At 38.4% G+C, this 22,327-nt stretch overlaps 1 protein-coding gene across 11 annotated transcripts in view; it reads left to right on the top strand.

The window, feature by feature from the left end:
• LOC105427296 (chromatin assembly factor 1, p105 subunit) overlaps window positions 1-22,327 on the top strand; it is a 798,730-nt gene that overhangs the window by 387,018 nt on the left and 389,385 nt on the right. For 10 of the 11 annotated variants that reach the window (XM_089078296.1, XM_089078305.1, XM_089078301.1 and 7 more), the window contains one exon: window positions 8,989-9,174. The exons of the other annotated variant lie outside the window; for it this stretch is intronic. In XM_089078296.1, coding sequence (XP_088934422.1) covers window positions 8,989-9,174 — 186 coding nt within the window. The remainder of the gene's footprint in view (window positions 1-8,988; window positions 9,175-22,327) is intronic. 11 annotated transcript variants of the gene reach the window in all.

Raw genomic sequence — 22,327 nt, 5'->3', positions numbered from 1 at the left:
GTGTGTTAAATTACAAAAATATTGAGTTTAATATTTTTTACAATATTGAGTTTAATAATATTTTTAAACATTAGAAAGATACATGTGAATAAATATACTGCTTCAGTTGGATAAGTAATTTTTAATGAATCTCTAATATATGCCAAATAATCAAATTCCTGCGATGTCTTTTCACTTGCCATTTCTTCTCGTTGAACGTTAGACACTACGCGATACTTTTGCGTTTTTTTGTATGCACGTCAGTTTTTCTCTCTTTCTCACATTAGATTTCCATCTACTGTGATCCTGCACACCCCAAGACCCATTATATATCATCGACAATTTCTTTGTCTAAATCGGAACATCATTATCATTATAGGTCTCCCCGATTTGTTTATAGCAGCCGGAGTATCGGCGCTTCTCTTGACACGCCGCTACACGTACGTCGATTTCTACGAAAAAAAGCTATCATAGGTCTCCTCGATTTGTTTATAGCAGCCGGAGTATCGGCGCTTCTCTTGACACGCCGGCGTTCAGTCTCATGCAATGAGTCTTGTGGAGGCATATCATTGAAACGTCTTCGTGGCCTCGATAATAATTTTGTGCGCGAAGAATCACTGGTGCGCGAAAAATTGCTTTTGCGTGAAGAACTTTGAGTGCAACGTCTTCGCAATGGCATTACCACGCGTCATTATCCGCGCAAGATTCAACGGGGCAGAGTACCGTGGTAACTTTGTGGTATATGTGGAGGAACAACTTATTTATTATATTGAACAACCCTCTCTTTGGTGTTGCGCAATTGCCGTGGGCAATACCCTTGTACGAATATATTCGTTCATTGGCTTCGGCACAGGAAGAGGAGGAAGAGAGGGAAGAGGAGAACAATTATTTAGAAATCCCCCCCGCGGGTTAATCCCGCGGTATGTGGATGAAGTCCCCCTCCTGCGAGTAATCCGGAGAGAGTAAAATTATTTCATGGATTATTAACATTTTTCTTTTTTGTGTATATTTTGTTAAAGTGACTGAGTGATTGTTTTCTTGGATTTTGTTAAACATTTTTTTGTGTATTTTTTTTACATGACATTTTTTTTTTGGATTGTGACATTTCTTCTTTGTAATTTTTAAGTGACTTTTTTTAAGTGACTCTTCTACCTCAACCTAGTGAGTCTTTTTTTAAATTTTTTTCTTTTTTTATTTTTTACTCGGCGGCGGTGGCGACGGGCGCGGCGGTGGCGGCGGCGATGGACACGGCCGCGGCCCCCCCCCCTCTCTGACTTCATGTCCACGCGCCCTGTTCAATTTGTTATATCATCTTCGTTATTTATCTTTTCATAATTATTTATCACGGTGCTGAAGGCATCAATCGTCGATTCAATCGCACGCTGTTTACGTTCAATGGCACTGAGTCGCCCAACACGCGCCGTCCCTCCCTCCCCCCTGCCCAGAGCTCCTCGTTTGCGCGCCGTTCCCTCCCGCACACCCGCACCCTCCTCAACGCTTCTGAGTTAGAATCGTGTAGTATTACTACTGAAGCCAGAATGCTACCGGCGTTGGTGCTACCTCTCCGAAGCCAGGGTGTTACCGGCGTTGGTCTTCCTGACTTTCTTAACGCTACCGCGGAGAAGGCGTTGGTGCTATCTCTCGGAGCCAGGGGCTCCCGGTGTTGCGCGCGCGACCGCCTTCGCTTGGGACTTGTACATAGTGTAAATGGCTAGCTTGTAAGTCTTTCTCTTGCGCCGTATAGCGACCGTTACTCTGCTCCTGCGAGCTTTGTATCTCTCGCTCTATAAATACCGCTATTCCGCTTCTAGCTTTATTTTTTTCTCTCTTTATCTTTATAACCAACCGCTACTCCGCTTTTATGTCTCTGCCTACCAAACTGTAAATAATATCACTGTGCGGAACATTACACTGCGCCTGAATACGCACTTACACACACACACACACACACACACACACACACACACACACACACACACACACACCACACACACTTTTCTCTGTATATGAATAGTCACTTAATAAACTTTATATTTTTGTTGATTGCTCTGTTGTTTGCTCGGATCTCCCCTTTCTCTCGAATCCTGGCACCGACGAGCTAATTCGCAACGTCGGAAAAGGTGCCGTTACAACTTTTATTTTATTTTAATTATATTTTAGAGAACATAAACAGAGTACATATATTTTTGATAAACTTTAATATAATTAAGCTATAATTTAATAATCATAATTTTGTAATCATCATCTTTATAAGTAATGAATTTCAGTATCAACATTTATAGTTCATATCGATTGCAAAGATGGTGGTCGTAAATGAAATGCATTATACGGAGAGACTTTTTGCATTATGCGCAAATAAGTACAAACACTTCACCGCAAACACCACATATTGATTTTAATTGTTTTTTACAAGAGAAATCTACAGGAGTACCCAAGTGATTTATATTCTAAATAATCGCTTTCGTATCATGTATATTTGAATAAGTTCGTAAATCTTGGTGATGAAAATTGATTATGGATTAAAGATTGTAATTTTAAAATAGCGTTTCGTGAATGACGCTTTACTTCAAGACCTAGAAACATGACGATATCTGAAAAATATCTGATAAAAACTTCTTGCATAAACGGAAACCATATACATCTTATTTCGATTTCACAAACCGAAAATAGAAAAACGAAGAAGATTATGTTACTTACGGTTTGGAAATAGAGAGATTGGCGCGTTTGGCATACCCCGAGTGTACTCATAAGATACGTGACAGAATAGCGTGCGCGCCATTTGTTTTGTCTCTCGCAAACTTTATAAAGAGGCTTTATAAAGAGAAACAGGGACTTACAGGGACTAACTTCGATAATAATGGCTATTGAGAGGGCGAAGGTTATTAAGGAAATTTACGGGGAAGATTTCGGAAGGAAAGTCGAAAATGGTTCCGGGGAAAGAAAAGTGGAACACGAGAGCGAGCATGAGGAAAGAAAGCCTCGAAAGCGTTCAAGGAGAGGGAAAGTTCAGAAAAAAAATGGTTTCGGAGAGCAGAAATTTAAACGAAACAACGAAAGAAAGAGATACAACAACGGGTCAAAAAAATGTTGGCAATGTGGAAAACGAGGATATTTCCGTTCGGAATGCTCATCCCTTACTGAGACGCAAAAGGGAAATTAGGATTAGTCGAGCTTACAGGAGCGGGTTCGACGCGGGGAGGGGAATGCCCCGAGTTGCATTAGGCGTTTAGGAAAGGGTTACGCGAGGGAAGAATGTTTTGTTTTTCGCGGACTTTTAAATATTATAATGCTGTTTGTTTATTTAAGCTAGATACAGGCTCTGATGTAACTCTAGTGAATAGTAACTTTGTAAGAGTTAAGGGGAAGCGTTTTCCAATAGAGAGGAGTAATTTGAAGTATCCCACAAGGAAAAAGGTCCCGGTTTAAAAGGTTTAAAGTTTTTGCTGAGATAGAAATTGGCAGATTTTTGTTGGAAATTCCTGTATTTGTGGCAGATAGTTGAAGATTGTATTTTAGACGCGGATTTCTTCTTGCGCATAGGGATACAGACAGCTATAGAATTTTTTCTTCAAAGAGATCAGAAAGAAAGCTTTTGGTCGGTTAATGCAAATTGAGGGAGAGGTACCATTGGAACTGAGAGAATTCTTCAAAAATAATTCCTGTAAGTTAGATGAGGGGCAGAAAGCAATTTTTGTCGATTTACTGCAAGAATTTTGAGATGTTCCGATTTTCCGAACAAATTGTTGCTGGAAAGTGTGAAATTCTTCAACATGAAATTAAATTGCAGAATTTTCGTTCAATCAAGCAGGCTTCGAGGAGAATTCTAATTCATATGCGTTTTGAAGTTGAGAGAATCATTGAGAAGATGAAAGAACAAAGGTTATAAAGGAATCTTCAAGCCCTTGGGTCTCTCCAGCAGTTTTGGTAAAGAAAAAGGATGATTCTCTTAGATTTTGCGTAGATTATTGGAAATTAAATGCGATAACAAAGAAAGATTCTTATCCACTGCCGAATTGATGATCTTCTCGATCAGTTATCAGGTAATGCTTGGTTTTCTATCTTAGATTTAAAAAGTTAGATTTAAAAAGCCACTGGCAATTGAAAATCTGTCCTGAGGACAGGGAAAAGACCGTTTTTTCTGTAGGTAGTATGGGCTCTGGCAATTTATTGCGATGCCCTTTGGTTTGTGCAATGCTTCTGCTACTTTCGAGTGTCTTATGGAGCGAATTCTCCGGCAATTATTTTCTAAAATTTGCCTGATTTATTTAGATGATGTGATCGTATTTGATTAAACCTTCGACGAGATGGAAGAAAATTTGAAAGAGAATCTTCGTAGGTTTTTCCTGCTGCCAATTAGTATTAACCCTAAGAAGTGTAATTTATTTGGTAGATAGGTGAAATATCTGGGCCATATTGTTTCTTCAGCAGGGATCTCAACGGATCCTGAGAAAACTGTAGCAGTCCGGAATGGCCGGTATCTCAGATTAAGAAACAGATCCGAAGTTTCCTTGGATTCTGCTCTTATTATCGGAAATTTGTGAAAGGTTTTTCTTCTATTGCACCTTTGTTTAAATTAACAAAGAAGAAAGAAGACTAAGTTTATCTGGATTGAGCAGTGTCAGAAAGCATTTCTTAAGTTAAAGCAGACATTAACGATCGCACCTCTTCTTTCGAAAAGAGAGGAGAAGATGATTTTAGATACTGATGCTTCAGGTTTTGGAATAGGAATGGTACTCTCTCAAGTTCAAGGTAGCAATGAAAGAGTCATTGCCTATTAGAGTCGAGTTTTGAGTAGCGCGGCTTATTCGCATAACGCGATTTGTAATCGTGATCGCCGCGCGCGACAATATATATATGTATAATTAAATGTAAGATAAATGTAATTGCAAAATACGAGATAATGTTTACATAAATCCTTTATAATATTTTCGTACTCAATTGTATTTTGTCTGATGTACACAATTAAGAAATCATTTTATAACTCACTTCTTCCACCCAAAATGTAGACGTTAATAGATGTATTCAAATAAAAACTTATTTGTAATTCTCTCATTAATTAAATGTAGACGTAATATAATTTAAATGTTTCTTGTCATTTGAAATTCCCCTCTCCTGAAATTTCCCTCCTCCTTGTTCTCTCAATTTCTAAGAATCGTACTGGATCCTATTCTGGCTAAAAAAAGATTAAATTCTCTGATCCGAAAACGGACCGACGAGCACACGTCTCGAAATCGAAGTCATAGCGTGGACAGCACGTTGACCTGTACTCCTGGACTAATTGTGTGCTCGGTTCGTGAGCTTCCACTCGCGAGTGAAAACGATAGGAACGTCTGATGCGTCCATTCATCTCCAACAATATCGATAGCGTGAATTATTACTCCCCTTTCAATTGCTTTAATAAATTTATTTAATGTATTTGCTGAAATTTGTTTGAACTTTTCTAATTTATTATCACTTTCGTTCAGTTGTTTTTCCTATCGTCGCAATTGTCTTGCTGATAAAATTTTCTGAAATTTTGATATTACAAATTCAATTTTTCTTAGCTTACCATCTTTAGCACTTCTCCAATATTGAACTGCTTCTCTTTTATATTCCATTGGAATATCATCGACATCACATGACATTTCTTTTATATCGTATGTAATTTTCTTGTTCATCAGTGAGCTGTATTTCTTCTGCTTCAGGTACATCAAATTCATCTCGGAAGTCTAATGATTCTTCTTCTTCCATTTCATATCCATATTTTTTTTTAACATTTCTTTTAATATAATTTCCATTTTTGTCCCATTATAAGTTCATCTGATGTAACAAGGAAGTCCAAAATAGTAAATATTGTGAATAGCAGTATTATTACATTTCGCGGATTAAACTGCATCGTTTCTAAAAATTATATACGAGGACTAATCGATAAGTACCCGTGTTAGTAATGAAGATGCAAGTTTCTTTCAAAAATTTTTTTTTATTTTTCAACATAATCCCCTTTTAGGAGGATACACTTTTTTCAACGCTCCTGCCATTTTTTTAATCCCTCCGAAAAATATTTGTCGAACTCTGCAAAATAGGTTTCAGCGATGACCTCCTCGAGGGTCACCCATTCGACGTGAATCTCTTTCCACCGAGCCATTTTTTCAGGTTTGAAAACAGGGAGAAGTCGCAGGAAGTCAAATCCGGAGAGTACAGTGGATGCAGTAGTAATTCATAGCGCAATTCGAACAATTTGGCTATGGCGATGGAGGAGTGAATGCATTGTCGTGGTGGAACAATACTTTTTTTCGCCAAAAGGGGCCGTTTTTTCTTCAATTCAATATCGAATCGGTCCAATAAATCAGCATAGTATTGCTCCGTGATAGTTTTTTCCTTCTCCAAAACGTCGATGAAGATCACACCTTATGCATTCCAAAAAACAGTGGCCATTACCTTTCCGACCGATGGTACCATCTTGACCTTCTTTGGAGCATGCCGAGTAAAGTCCATTGTTTTAATTCCTTACTGTCCGGTGTGTAGTGATGAATCCATGTTTCATCAACGATTACGATTTGACGCAAAAACTCCTGTGGATTGCGCTTAAACAACTCCAAACACTGCTTCGAAATTGATAGCCGCATCCGCTTGTCGTCCATCGTGAACAATCGCAGCACCCATTGGGCTGACAGCTTTTTCATTCCTAAATTATTATGCAAAGTATTGAATGCCGCTCTGTATAATACTCCTACGACCTTTGTTACTACAAACACTTTTGGCGATCAACGAGAATCATGTCATGGATTTTTTCAATGATTTCCTCAATAACCACGTCTGCTGGGCGGCCTGGGCGCTCCTCATCAAGAACAGATGTACGGCCACGTTTGAATTCGTTGAATCAATATCTGACGATTGTCATAGATGGTGAAAAGTTTCCATAGACGGCATCCAATTTCGTTTTTATTTCTTCGCACGTTTTTCCATCCAAAAATAAAAAGCGAATCACGGATCGATATTGCTCTTTTTCCATTATATCAAAAAACACCACGCTCACTACTGTTAAATTAAACTGTTAAACTATCGCATAAATCACTTTGAAATTTGATATAGCGTCGTTTGAAAGATAGTAGTACACGATGGTAGTGCCAATTTGTATCAATAATGCCGCCTATTTATAAACACGGGTACTTATTGATTTGTCCTCGTATATTATTTATGTCTCTATTTTAATGTAATGATTATTAAAGTTGTAAGGTAGATAGGAAGATCGACGTAATTGTGTACAAGCACTAGACAGCTACGACATGATTATTGCGATTACTCATGATATAAAAGAATCATTCTTAAGTTATCGTTAATGATTGACACAGACATTAAAGTTTCTAATCGGGCAACAAACGACAAATTATTTAAAATGCCTATCTTCAATTACGTTAATTACGAGAGAGAGAGAGAGAGAGAGAGAGAGAGAGAGAGAGAGAGAGAGAGAGAGAAAGAGAGAGAGAGAGAGAGAATAAATTTTCTAATTAATTTAATGTATAATAAATTTATTTATTTATTTATATTTATTTATAATAATTTTAATACCTGTAAAACAATTATCCTTGAAAGAAATCCGTTAAACAAAAAAAAAGGATAATATTGTACAATATACAAACATTTTATTATCTACAAATATTTTGCAAATGCGATCAGACTTAATAAATTATTTGTTTTATTAAACTAATAATTAAATAAAACAAATAAAATCAATAATTCTAATATAAAAAATTAGAAAAACAAAAAGTATAAAAATATAAATAACAATAAAAATTTCATAAATAGATATTTATATACTACTTACTTATTCAATCTTATATTATTCTCAATTGATAGTATTTATCAGCAATAGAATGTAATAGAACAAATGTCAGTATCAGACTGCGCATTTGCTATAATAATCTACACTTTTTTATATCAATAATAGCTGCGTTCCTGCCTGTTTACTGTCAATATTAAATGCACGTTTCAGTGCTAAAAATATTAAATCTATTTTCTGCATAACATTTTAGTAGAAAGAAATTATATACAAAGTACACTTGTGTCTCATAAGTCTTCAATAATACACGAAACTGTCAGTAAATTGCTTTGTAGTGTTGTGACAATAAGACATTATGGGACACAAATATACCTTGGCCAAAATACATTGATCATTGCAATTAGCTGCTCTATAGTCAAAGTTAAATAAACGATGTAACGATGTAAATATAATAATTTATTTTTTTTTAATCATATAATAATTTGTCTTCAAGTGTCCAAAATATTCCAGTATATACGTTAACATATCGTCAAAATAGTTGACTGATTTTAACGGTTTAATAAATTCACTGCTATTTTATTATTACTTTTAATATTATTATTATTATTACTATTATTATTATTATTATTATAAAACTCTTATTTAATATTCAATGTACTGTATTGATTTGCTCGCTCGCGTAATCAGTGCAGTATGAGACGATTGAAATTCGTTCAACGCGAAGAATCGAGCGCATGGACGGGTACGGATAGCATGTAAACGTAGGGATTTATAATTATTTTTCAAAAATGATATTTCGGAAAATAAGTTTATCATATATGGTTGAATTTGTATAAAAGTAACCATTAATTTAATCATTAAAAAATTTCAAAATTAAAGATATAAATATGGAGTGGTGAGGGAAACTTAAAAAAAAGTTAAAAAAAATCTTTTTTATTTTCTTTATAAAGTACTTTTGAAACGATTTAACTTTTGTATAAAACTTTTTTTTCTATTTGTAATTTTGATGATATTCGCTGTGAAAGAAAAAAACCGATTTTTTTTTAAAGGGGAGTTTCACCTCCTTAAAAAAATGACACATGCAGCTCAGCACTTATAAAAAAATACGTGTTTCTTATTTTTATCTATATTTTAATATATTCGAAGTTCATTAAAATCGGAGGTGGGGGAGAACACTTGGTTGTGTTCCCTTATAAATGCCAATAGATGTGTGGACATATTGTGTATTGCATTATTTTGGATTTTTTTAGGACGACATGCACTGACGGTTATCTAAAATTATATTTAAAAGGTCAGGAAGCAACAGATTCTTACGATAAATTCGATTACGAAATGTGTGGAAACAAGAGCAATCCCAGCTATATAGTTAGTGATGGGCCAAGACTCGTGATGGTCTTTAGTAGTGGAGAATTGCAGGCACAGGGTTTTAAAGCTAAGTAAGTGCGCACAATTAATAGAGTATACAAGATGTATATATTTAAAAAAAAATGAAAAATAAATACAAAAATATTTTTTATCTATTTTCTACTTTTTATAATTATAGAATATAAAATAATATGAGTTGTATAAAAAATTGATGGATAAGAAGAAAAAATTTTTTAACTAAAAAAAAAAAATAATAAATACCTGTCAATATTACAACTTCTGCTAATTCATTATGCCTGAATTGATAATGGGACATAGAAATGAAAAAATACATAATGAAAATTTTTACAGAAATATTTAATAAAATAATATTTGCCATAAATAAAACATACTTGTAAAATATACAGGGAACTATTTTTTTTGTTACTTTGACAATTAATAAATGATTATATATTTTAGAACTAAAAGTTTGGTTTTGTTCTTGTTTAATATAATTTTAAACATTCTTATCTATTATCACAGCAATTCGGTATATTTTTAAAATTATTTTCTACATTGATTGCAAATTTTATTAAAATTATTCTCATTTTAATGTATATTGCTTTAAAAAATTAGAAAATCACGTTGTCTTGTTTAATTTTGGCTCAAAATCGTAATTATTTAGTGAATAATTAATGTGAAAGCTGGATTTTCATCTCTTATTAATAATAATTGACGTCATAAGAAGGCTTTGAATGTCGATGACGTCTGAAAATAATCGTTTTCTTTTATAAATATTAAAATTGTTCAAAAATCGCTTTTTAGAGATTTTTAAGCTCAAAGATTTCGAATTTATAATTAAAATGGCAAAATTTATTAATATGAAGTTAAAATGGCAGCTTCGAAATTCACAAAATTTTCAAGTATTTCATGAAATAATGCGATAAATTTTCTTAGGTAGCTATAAAAGGATACAATGCAAGGTATAAAAGTACGTAGGTTTAAAATTAAAATTCGTGAATTTTGTTTTTAGCAATCCAGTATAGCATATATGTGGAAATATATGAAATGCACAAACGCATACGTGTGTGAATATATGTGTATGTTAAGATTGTAAAATCTATGTTTTATACAAAAAATGTACAACAAAAATTAAGCTTTATTTGTAAATTTTTCAAAATTTTTTATCAATATTTAAAACACTATATATTAGGTGTACAAAAAAGTTCTAAGCTTTTTTTTGTAAAATTCAATCTTCATTATAAAAATAAACAAAAAAATATTAATCAGCGAAATATTCCCCGTTTGCATCAACGACCTTTTGCCATCTTTCGGGTAGCTTGCGAATTCCTTGATGATAGAAGCTCATCGGCTTCAAAGCGATAAAGTCATCAATGCATTTTCGTATCTCTTCAAATTCTCACGAAATGTGTATCAGCCAAATGATGCTGCAGCGACCGGAATAGGTAGTAATCGGAAGGCGCCATGTCTGGGCTATACGCCGCGTGCGGGAGAAATTCCCAGCCTAACGCAAAGATATGGTCCTGAGTCGCTTTCGTAACATGTGGTCGAGCATTGTCATGAAGCAAGATCACTTTATGACGTTCTTGGCCAGTAAATGGCCTCTTTTCTTCTAATGCATCGCTCAAATTAGTCAATTGTTGTTGGTAGCGGTCTGCCGTGATTTCACCCGGTTGTAACAACTCGTAATACAACACACCTTTCTAATCCCACCAGATACAGAGCAAAACCTTTTTGACATGGATATTGGGCTTTGACATCGATTTCGAAGGTTGACCAGGGTCAACCCATGATTTTCTATGTTTAGGGTTATCATAAAGAATCCACTTTTCATCGCTTGCAATGATTTTGTGCAGAAAATCTTTTTTCCGGAACTTTGAAAGCAAAGTGAGTGCAGTGTCACACCGACGATTTTTGTTGTCTTCGGACAATTCATGCGGAACCCATCTGCCTTCCTTCTGAACCTTTCCCATCGTATGTAAACGTACGGAAATGGTTTGCTGCGTAACGTCAAGCTGTTCTGCAAACTCCTTTTCAGTTTGCGCAAAGTTTATATCCAGCAGTGCTTGCAATTCGTCCATTTCAATCTTTTGAGGGCGTCCAGCACGCGGTTCATCTTCAAGATTGAAATCTCCTTGGCAAAATTTTTGATACCATCTTTACATGTAGTATGACTTACAGCGTTCTCTCCATATACAGCACAAATCATTGCAGTGGCTTCAGCAGGATTTTTCTTCAGATGAAACGCGAAGTGGATGGAAAATCGAATATGCTCTTTTGTTATTGCCATCGTGAACACTACTGATTTTTGAGGTTATCTGCATCAAACGCCAAACCGTATGGCATTTTAGAAGGCCAAATGTCAACGCTTTAAAACCGCAAAAGGGCGGGAAGATATATAAAATTTTAATTGTTATTTCGGTTGTATGAAATTTAAAGCTCAGAACTTTTTTGTACATCTAATAAAAATTTTTAATTTTATTTTATTTGAAAGTTAAAACGGACCGCCTTTTCGCCGGTGCGTTCGCTGAATTTTATATACACGGATACATTCGTCGGATTGCCTAGGTACAAAAGACGGCAAGACGAACATAATGTTTTTAATGTTAATTATTTATTTAAGTAAATAATTTAGATGGCAAGCTGAAATGACAAATCGTGATAGCGACGATTGCAGCGTGCTTTACAAAACAAGATGATTAGGGCGTGGTTATCTTACAGCGGAGATGTACGCGATTATTTACAGCGGTGATTTACGATAAGTTGATGCGCAGCGCGATTATTTTACAGCGGAGATTTGCGCAATTATTTACAGCGGCGATTTACAATAAATTGATGCGCGGCGCGATCGAAAATCGAAACGTCACGGGCGCGGTTGAATCGAAGCGTCGCGGGCGCGGTTGAATGTCATCGCGAGCGCGGATCGCGGGTTGATTCTCAGAGAAAAGAACGGCGGAGACCGATCACAGCGGTGAACACACCGACGTGGTCGGCCATTGGGCATAACGGCCAGAAACACCTGGCGGTGGCGATTACCGTTTGTGTTATTCGGGTGGCGGAAAAGTATAATACTTAGCCGATAACTTTTGGCTGAGACAGAGAACACGCTACCTCGAGTGTCTCTAGCAAGCGAATTCGACGCATTGGAAAAGAGATAAAGATCGGCTCTGGCCAGTAACTCCTGGCTGAGACTGCATACTCGTAACCTCTTCTCGGATGATTCTCTGTCGGGATCGGAATCGCTGATGCGAGCCCGGCGTTTCCGAGAATCTGTCCTTATTTCGGTCGGATCGAGCTTTTTATATTTCGCGGATCGATAATTCGGTCGATTAGGAGAATTTCGGATTGATCCGCAGGTATTATTTTACCCTCAACTTATTACATAAAAAATAACAATAAATAAGTTATTTGTTACTGGCATGACAATTCGAACTACGCATTCGGGCTTTTCCGAGCGTGCTCGGGTATTTCCGCCGCGTCGCGCTAAGTAGCACAGATTCCTTGTACGGCCCGTAGGCCATAATTAATATCTCGATAATTGAAAGTTTATCGGTACTTTTTGCGTTTTTAAAATCGACGGGCGGTCGATCAGCTTTCCGCAGGATGAAGCGTCGGACGGGGCAATGCTGAGGTGTTGCATCATTTCCCCCTCGCTTTTAAATGCCTGAATTCGAGGCACATTAGCTCATTCGGAATTTGCCGTTGTGATTAAATCGAATGAGCCATCACTCGTTGCCGTGTCGGGCCCGGTAGCGGCGGCTGACGTGTGCGACAAAATATAGTACGTCTACAATGATCCCGGGTGCTATCTCCATGGGAATCGGTGGCGGCGGTTTGGGTCCTACAACCCATTCGGATTGCAGCGTCGGTTTTGATGATTTCGGGTCGGTCAATGGACGCTTCCGTGGCTGCAGCGACGATGGCGGCGTCATGAGCGTTTGCAACTTCTGCTGCTGTTGCCGATCAGATACGAATGCCGATTAAAGCCGCACCGTATGGCGGTATCTTGGTGATTGTTCCGAAACTGGTGGTGGCCAGTGTTGAGGCGGTCGAGCTTATCGTGGCCGCTGCGACGGTAGTCATAGTGGGTGGTCGTCATAGATGCACTCATTCTTCTTCGATCTCGAGATTTTCGGGATCGTATTCCATGTTAGAATATTCTTCTAGAATTCTCTCTAACTCTCTAAGTTGGTCCTCCATCCTTGACGGTGTCGCAGAGAAAAGTGATTCGTTTTGTTTTCAAATTGTTTTCTAGCGGTCGTTCTCGTCTATTTGTTTCTTCTCCTTCTACAGTGTTTTCGGAATTTTCGTCGATGCGGGCGTACTCAGCCGGAATAGGGCGCAAATCACGCACATGTACATGTCGATGCCAGCGTCTTCGCGCGTCACTTAAATCGACAATTACCGGCGATATTATTTTTCATACTTCATATGATCCTTTGTACCGAGGTGCTAATTTAGCGTTGAATGCATCGGTTTTATTGGATAAGAAATGCGTTTTTTTTCAAACTTTCTCTCCAATTTCAGGTTTCCAATCGCGATGTCTCAGATTGTAATGATGAGCCTGCCATTGGAAGGTTTTCGCTAAATTTATTTGCATCACCTCTTGGAGATAGTGATTCGTTGTCTCGGGATGTACGACGGCAATCGTCCGGTCGGGTCTAGTGGCGGTCGGTGTAGCGAGTTTCGATCGTGATTTAGGTAGATCGGCGTCGTGTACGGTGGTATTGTAGGCGAATTGTAATTCACTTATATGTTCGTCCCATCGGCGATGATTTTTTTGTCAATGTATTGGTTAATCATTATCTTCACCGTGTGATTAATACGCTCCACAGAATTGCATTGTGGTGTATATGCCGGCGTGAACTTTTGTCGGATTCCTAAGCTTGCCAACATCCGCTGCAGCTTTTCGAAGTGTAATTGCGTCCCATTGTCTGCCAATACCTCTTCTGAGCATCCGTGTCGATAGATGACGGCTTTTGCGAGGCTTTTCGTGACGGCGTCGGCGGTGGCGTAACGGCCGATATCTCCACCTATTTCGTATTAGGTGTACAAAAAAGTTCTGAGCTTTTTTTGTAAAATTCAATCTTTATTAAAAAATAAACAGAAAAATATTAATCAGCGAAATATTCCCCGTTTGCATCAACGACCTTTTGCCATCTTTCGGGTAGCTTGCGAATTCCTTGACGATAGAAGCTCACCGGCTTCGAAACGATAAAGTCATCAATGCATTTTCGTATCTCTTCTCACGAAATGTATATCAGCCAAATGATGCTGCAGCGACCGGAATAGGTAGTAATCGGAAGGCGCCATGTCTGGGCAATACGCCGCGTGCGGGAGAAATTCCCAGCCTAACGCAAAGATATGGTCCTGAGTTGCTTTCGCAACATGTGGTCGAGCATTGTCATGAAGCAAGATCACTTTATGACGTTCTTGGCCAGTAAATGGCATCTTTTCTTCTAATGCATCGCTCAAATTGGTCAATTGTTGTTGGTAGCGGTCTGCCGTGATTGTTTCACCCGGTTGTAACAACTCGTAATACAACACACCTTTCTAATCCCACCAGATACAGAGCAAAACCTTTTTGACATGGATATTGGGCTTTTGGCATCGATGTCGAAGGTTGACCAGGGTCAACCCATGATTTTCTATGTTTAGGGTTATCATAAAGAATCTACTTTTCATCGCTTGTAATGATTTTGTGCAGAAAATCTTTTTTCCGGAACTTTGAAAGCAAAGTGAGTGCAGTGTCACACCGACGATTTTTGTTGTCTTCGGACAATTCATGCGGAACCCATCTGCCTTCCTTCTGAACCTTTCCCATCGTATGTAAACGTACGGAAATGGTTTGCTGCGTAACGTCAAGCTGTTCTGCAAACTCCTTTTCAGTTTGCGCAAAGTTTATATCCAGCAGTGCTTGCAATTCGTCCGTTTCAATCTTTTGAGGGCGTCCAGCACGCGGTTCATCTTCAAGATTGAAATCTCCTTGGCAAAATTTTTGATACCATCTTTTACATGTAGTATGACTTACAGCGTTCTCTCCATATGCAGCACAAATCATTGCAGTGGCTTCAGCAGCATTTTTCTTCAGATGAAACGCGAAGTGGATGGAAAATCGAATATGCTCTTTTGTTATTGCTATCATTGTTGTAGCCAGGTCTACAACCAATAATAAAAGTAGTCCGCATGGCAACAAAATTAGGTCGCATGAACCTCGAAAAGTCTTTCGAAAGATGACACAAATGTGTGACCGCCGAAATTGCGACCAGTCTTTCGAAAGACCGCAGAAATGCATCGCGAGAACATTGCGAAAAAGCCTATCAGCAAATTCCTAAATTTGATGATCAAATCGAGCTTAATATTGATTAATCAATATCACGCAACCGATCGACGCAATCGATCAGAATGCTGACTAGGCATCGATCAGACTATATAACCGGTTACACAAGGCGGAATAGATAGAGTCGGGAAACAATACCGTGTCGTTCGGAATCGTCATTATAATTATCGCGCAAGATGTTACACGAGCATAGCGAAGTTCACGCGAGCCGTACTATCAACGTCTCAGGTGACATACTCGGTCGACGGCCGCCAGAGTAACGCGATACGCGCCCGCCGACGTTTAACCGTGTATGAAAGAAATAAAATAAGTAATATTAAATCCAAGAAATTGTGCAATTGTTAAGTAAATCAAGTAACATAAAGAAAGTATGTTAGTGATTTCAAGAAGATTTCCTTCCATTCGTTTGATCCTGCTCGGAGTCCCAACTCCTTAGGCTTAACGAACCCGACTATCTCTAAAAATTAATGTTGTAGCCCATCCGGGGTACAACATTTTGGTGGCAGCGGTGGGATAGTCAAAACCATCCCCAAGAACAACTTGAGAGGATCATCGTTAATCAAGCCAGCAGAATCAAACGAGTAAGCCCCGATGCATTGCATTACGGACAGAAGAAAAAATTTTTGTTTTCCTTCTTGAAGAAACAAGACCTGTAGAAAACAGACGGACGGAAAAGGCTCCGTCAAAAAATAAGCCGCCCAAACAAAATAAGACCTGCAGTAATAGACAGGCAGAAGAATCAAATTCTCAATAAGCAGAAAATACAAGACCTGCAGTAATAGACAGGCAGAAGAATCAAATTCTCAATAAGCAGAAAATACAAGACCTGCAGTAATAGACAGGCAGAAGAATCAAATTCTCAATAAGCAGAAAATACAAGACCTGCAGTAATAGACAGGCAGAAGAATCAAATTCTCAATAAGCAAAAAATACAAGACCTGCAGTAATAGACAGGCAGAAGTAATCAAATTCTCAAAATACAAGACCTGCAGTAATAGACAGGCAGAAGAATCAAATTCTCAATAAGCAGAAAATACAAGACCTGTAGAAAACAGGCGGACGGAAAAGGCCCCGTCAAAAAATAAGCCGCCCACGAAATTGTGTCAAGTGTACAGTGCAATATTAGTAGAGTGCCGACCTACGACAACGAGTGTCCAGTGGCAGCGGAGCAACGACCAGAGAGTCCACGAGCACCGAGAGCCAGCCAGCGCTGACCGTGTACAACGATACCAGGCAGCAAGGACGCTTCACCGACACGCACTACTACACGCAGCCAATTGACGCACCAGCACAAGCAGCGAACATGCGAGCGTATGCGATTTATCTACTAATGTAAGTCCAAGAAATTATATTTTAAAAAGGCGAATGTCCGCAGCGAAGGACAGCGTAGCAAATGCGACTTGGCCAAAATCGCGGTCAATAAATAATTCTGTAAACTTTCCGCATACTATCTCCGCGTTAAATACCGCGAGAAACGCATTAAATAATGTATATAAATACGCGATAACGTGCGCCGCGTACTACAATACGATAGTGACGAAGATATAATAACAGAACGCGAATTTCCATACGACGAAAAAGATTACAACTTGCTCGAACCGAACGACACCGACTCTCACAATAACACACACGTACAAGCGCGAAAAAACATACATACAAACCTACGAGACGGAAGCATATTCAATTCTTTTAATATATACCAATCATTAATAAACGAAATGGCTCACTCACCTGTCGAACAACAGAATGAAATCGACAACGAAATTTTACAATTACGACATTCGGTCGAGAGACATGGACCGCAAGAAAGTCGAACGAACCGCCGCGTCACAATCGACGCACCGCCCGATAACAATCTCATTCGAGAATTAATGGATGAAATACGCGATCTCCGTGTGCAAGTCAACGGATTAAGCCGGCAAACACAATTGCCTATGGGCGAACAAACAAGAATATCTCAGGATTTTCTGCCGCACCCGTTAGATCTAACTTACGGACGTTCGTATCGAGATATACGAAACCAGCCGGGAAACGCACTGGCATTCCTCACACTGAAAGACGCGCGTAACATGATCCCAGAGATCGACGGCACGTCACGAGGACGCATGTACGAATTTTTAAACGCAAATACGTACGCGATAAAAAATATACATCCCGCGGATGAACATTCTCTATTAGAAGCCATTCTTTGCACTAAATTCAAAGGCAAGGCCATGATGGATTTCCGTACGCGAGATATAATAAACTTTGAACAATTGAAACGAGAATTAGAAAAGGAATATTTGAGCAAACGAAGCACCGCACATTTGCAACTCGAATTCAACTCGCTCAAACAAAAAGCAAACGAGAATGCACAAGAATTCGGCAGACGAACCGAAAATATAGCCATGGAATTATACGAATCCATGGAAGAAGGAAAAAATCATACGGTCGAACAGCAACGCGCGATCTTAGAAAATATAAAAGAGCAGGCGCTCCATAATTACCAGAATGGTTTACATGAAGAAATTAAATTAATTGTACGATCGCAGCGATATCAAACAATACAGGAAGCAATCGCAGGAGCAACCGCGGAAGAAAAAACGCGAGGACCTAGCATGCGAACGCTAACCTATCGAAACCGGCCAGTATTTAAAACACATACACCTAGTCCGCGTTGTGAAAAATGCGGAAAAATCGGTCATTACGGATACGATTGTAGGACTAGCCGTTTTTCAAATAGATATACTCTGCCTAAGCCAGAAAGGCAACCACGAATAAATACAGTTGAGAAACAGTGTAGCTATTGCAAAAAGATAGGACATTTACGGCACGAATGTTGGACATTAAATGGAAAACCGGAAAACAGCAAAAATTCCGGAAAAATTTTTTCGAATTCGCGAAGAGAAAATTCCGCGAAGAATTTTAAAAATAAAAAGAGCGAAACCGGTGAAGATAAATCGACCGTCCCGCGTCCCGCGTCAGAGTATCGCGTGGCACACGTCAAGGGGACACCGCTCGTTAACACTGGATTAAATGCGATCACATTACCGATTGCAGAAGCCAAAGATAGAAAAATAAATTTTTTGTTTGATACGGGAGCATCAGCAACAATAATAAAACTGAAACATGTTCTAGACCACGTCCTAATATATGAAGAAAAAACTAAGCTAACAGGCATAACAGGACATGAAATAATAACATTGGGCAAAACACATATTACGGTGCAACTGTCGCGAGAAAAGATACGACACCCCGTATACATAGTGCGAGATAATGCGCCAATGGAATACGATGCAATCCTAGGAGCAGATTTTATTTGGAAATACATGACTGCGTTCAATCCAAGAATAAATTTAGTACAATTTCAAAATACGAAATTCAGACTGTACCCATACAGGCGCGTAACCTTAGGGCCGCGCAGCGAAACAATCGTGCAAGTCACGACTAATCAAAATATAATTGGATTGACGAAACCAGAGGAAATGATACCTGGAATTTTTATTGGATGTTGCCTAGTCGAACCACGAAATTATACATGCCCAATAAGTATAATAAATATTACAGAAGAAGAAAAAATTGTGCAAGTACCACAAGTAATAATAGAAGAAATAAATACACAAGAAAAAATAACACAAGAATCTGTGAACGCAATACAGACAAAAAATAAAGAGACAAAATCAATAGCTCGAGAAGAGCAAATAAACAATTCCTTGCGCACAGAACATTTAAATGAAGAAGAACGAAAATCTATATTAAAATTATGTCACGAATACAATGACGTGTTCCACCTAGAAGGGGATACATTATCATGCACAACAAAGATTAAGCATGAAATAGCAGTACGAACAGATTCGTCACCAGTAAACGTACGACCTTATCGTTTACCGGAAAAACACAAAGACGAGGTAAATAAACAGATTCAAGAAATGTTGAAACAAGAAATTATCAGACCGAGCGTCAGCCAATGGAACGCACCACTATTAGTCGTGCCCAAAAAGACAGATGCGTCAGGAAAAACAAAATTACGAATTGTAATAGACTTCAGAAAATTAAACGATCTCACAATCGGAGATTCATTTCCGTTGCCCAATATAACGGATATACTTGATCAGCTGGGCAACGCGAAATACTTCACGACACTGGATCTCGCATCAGGTTACCACCAGATATCAATGACGGAGCGAGATAAAAATAAAACAGCATTCTCTACACCACACGGTCATTATGAATTTAACAGAATGCATTTGGTCTAAAAAACGCACCTGCAACCTTCCAACGATTAATGAATTCAATTTTAACAGGGTTGCAAGGAATTAAATGTCTAGTGTATCTGGACGATATTGTAATATACGGTCCTAGCTTAATAGAGCATAACAAAAGATTAAAATTAGTTCTCCAAAGACTAAGAGAGAACAATCTAAAGCTCCAACCGGACAAGTGCGAATTTTTAAGAAAAGAAGTGATTTATTTAGGACACATAATTACGGAAAATGGAATTTCGCCAGATCCATCAAAACTGCACGCCGTAAAAGATTTCCCTATGCCCAAAAAAGTAAAAGATGTGCAATCATTTATCGGATTAGCCGGATATTACCGAAAATTTATCGAAGATTTCTCACGAATAGCAAAACCTCTAACAAAACTCACAAAAAAGGGAGAGAAATTCGAATGGACCGAAAAACAGCAAAACGCATTTGATACGTTAAAAAATAAATTAACGACGGCACCGATATTAAAATATCCAGATTTTACGAGAGAATTCCTCCTAACAACGGATGCATCGGATTATGCAATAGGAGCCGTCTTATCGCAAGGCGAGGTAGGTCAAGACCAACCCGTCGCGTACGCCAGCCGTGTACTATCGCGAGCAGAACAGAATTATAATACGACTGAAAAAGAATTACTCGCAATAGTATGGGCAGTAAAACATTTCAGACCTTATTTATACGGGACAAAATTTAAAATAATTACCGATCATAAACCGTTAATATGGTTATTTAACGTAACAGATCCCAGATCACGTTTAGTCAGATGGAGATTAAAATTGGAAGAATTCGATTATGAAATAATACATAAAGCTGGGAAAGCAAACGCTAACGCCGACGCATTGAGCCGTAACGTAGCAACAATAACAGAAGGGCAGCAAACTGACGACGTCGCGTCAGAAAAACAATATAAAGAAGAAGAAAAGAAACAAATATTATATGAATATCACAACGCACCTATAGGAGGACACCAAGGCGTTGAACGAACAATAAATAGAATACGATTACACCACAACTGGCCAGGATTAAAAAGAGACGTTGAGCAATACATCTCAAAATGTGAATATTGCCAGAAAAATAAATTGCAACGACACGCTAAAGCACCATTAATGATAACAGATACGCCAACAAAACCATTTGAGAAATGCGCGTTAGATATTGTAGGACCTTTGCCTATAACAACGATGGAAAACAAATATGTATTGACATTCCAGGACAGTTTAACAAAATTTAGCAAAGGAATACCAATACAAAATCAAGAGGCGACAACAGTAGCGAAAGAATTTGTCACAAAAATTATATTAGAATATGGAATTCCAGACAAAATACTAACCGACCAAGGAACAAACTTTACAAGCGAATTATTTAAAAATACGTGCAAATTACTAAAAATATACAAATTGCAAACGACGGCCTATCATCCAGAAACAAACGGAGCACTCGAAAGATCACATCGGACATTAACCGAATATTTACGACATTATATTAATAATGATCAGACAGACTGGGACGAATGGATACCGTATGCGATGTTCGCATATAATACGACACCGCACACCGCTACGGGATTCACGCCGTTCGAACTGGTATACGGGCACCAGGCACCACTACCTACGGCTCTAACTAGCTCACCGAAATCATCGTATACATACGATGATTATGCGCAAGAACTCCGTGAAAGAATACGAGCCGCGAATCAAATAGCGAAGGAAAATATAAAAGAAGAAACACAAAAAGCGAAGGAAACATACGACAGAAAAACAAAAATACGCACGTTCGAAATAGGAGATAAAGTCCTACTACACGACGAAACAGTTCGGCGAGGGAGATCAAAAAAGCTAGACGCGTTATGGATCGGACCCTACACAATTCTAGAAAAATTAAGCGATTTAAATTATAAAATAAAAATGGGCCGCCGAACGATAAATGTGCACGCGAACCGAATTAAACCGTTCGTTGAAAATTAAAAAGGAGATAAAAGAAAAAGCACACAATACAGAATAAAATAAGAATAATAAGAAAATAAAAATAAAAACATTGGGACTTACTGAAGAAGAATCTCAGCAGGTCCGGAAAATAATCCAACATCCACAGGTCCGGAAAATAATCCACAGTTACAAAAGCACTACAGTACTACACTACAGTACTACACTAAAGTACTACACTACAGTACTACACTACAAACTATAAAACACATAAAAAATTAAGCCCCAGGAGAGCGGTCCCTCGCCTGCGCGGGGTTGGCCGCGGGGTCATCCCCCATATCGTCCTCGTCATTGGCCGGTAAATCCTCCAAAGGATCATCCTCAGGGTTGTCAGCCACTTCGATATCTGCCGAAACGACCTCGGGCATACAAATTAATAATTCGTACAATTCTACCGACCAGGGTAACTCAACCACCCTACCGGCACCGTTGGCGACAAAACGAATGGAATCCTCGCCGACGAGGAACACTCCATCACAATAGAATTGGTTCACGATCCATAACCACTTCCGCACACGACGGAAGTGGTTCTGAGCGGCAGGACTATCCATGAACTCGCGAACTTCGATATCATCAACCTCGACATCGAAGTCGTCATCAGACGCTCCCGCCGCGGCCCGATCATCGAATACGGGCGGATCACGACCATAAT

The sequence above is a fragment of the Pogonomyrmex barbatus genome, unplaced genomic scaffold (assembly GCF_055798465.1).
Source record: "Pogonomyrmex barbatus isolate J1 unplaced genomic scaffold, ASM5579846v1 scaffold22, whole genome shotgun sequence".
Lineage (NCBI taxonomy): Eukaryota > Metazoa > Arthropoda > Insecta > Hymenoptera > Formicidae > Pogonomyrmex > Pogonomyrmex barbatus.
The sequence above is the reverse complement of the archived record's forward strand: the minus strand, read 5'-3'. Positions and strand labels throughout refer to the sequence as shown.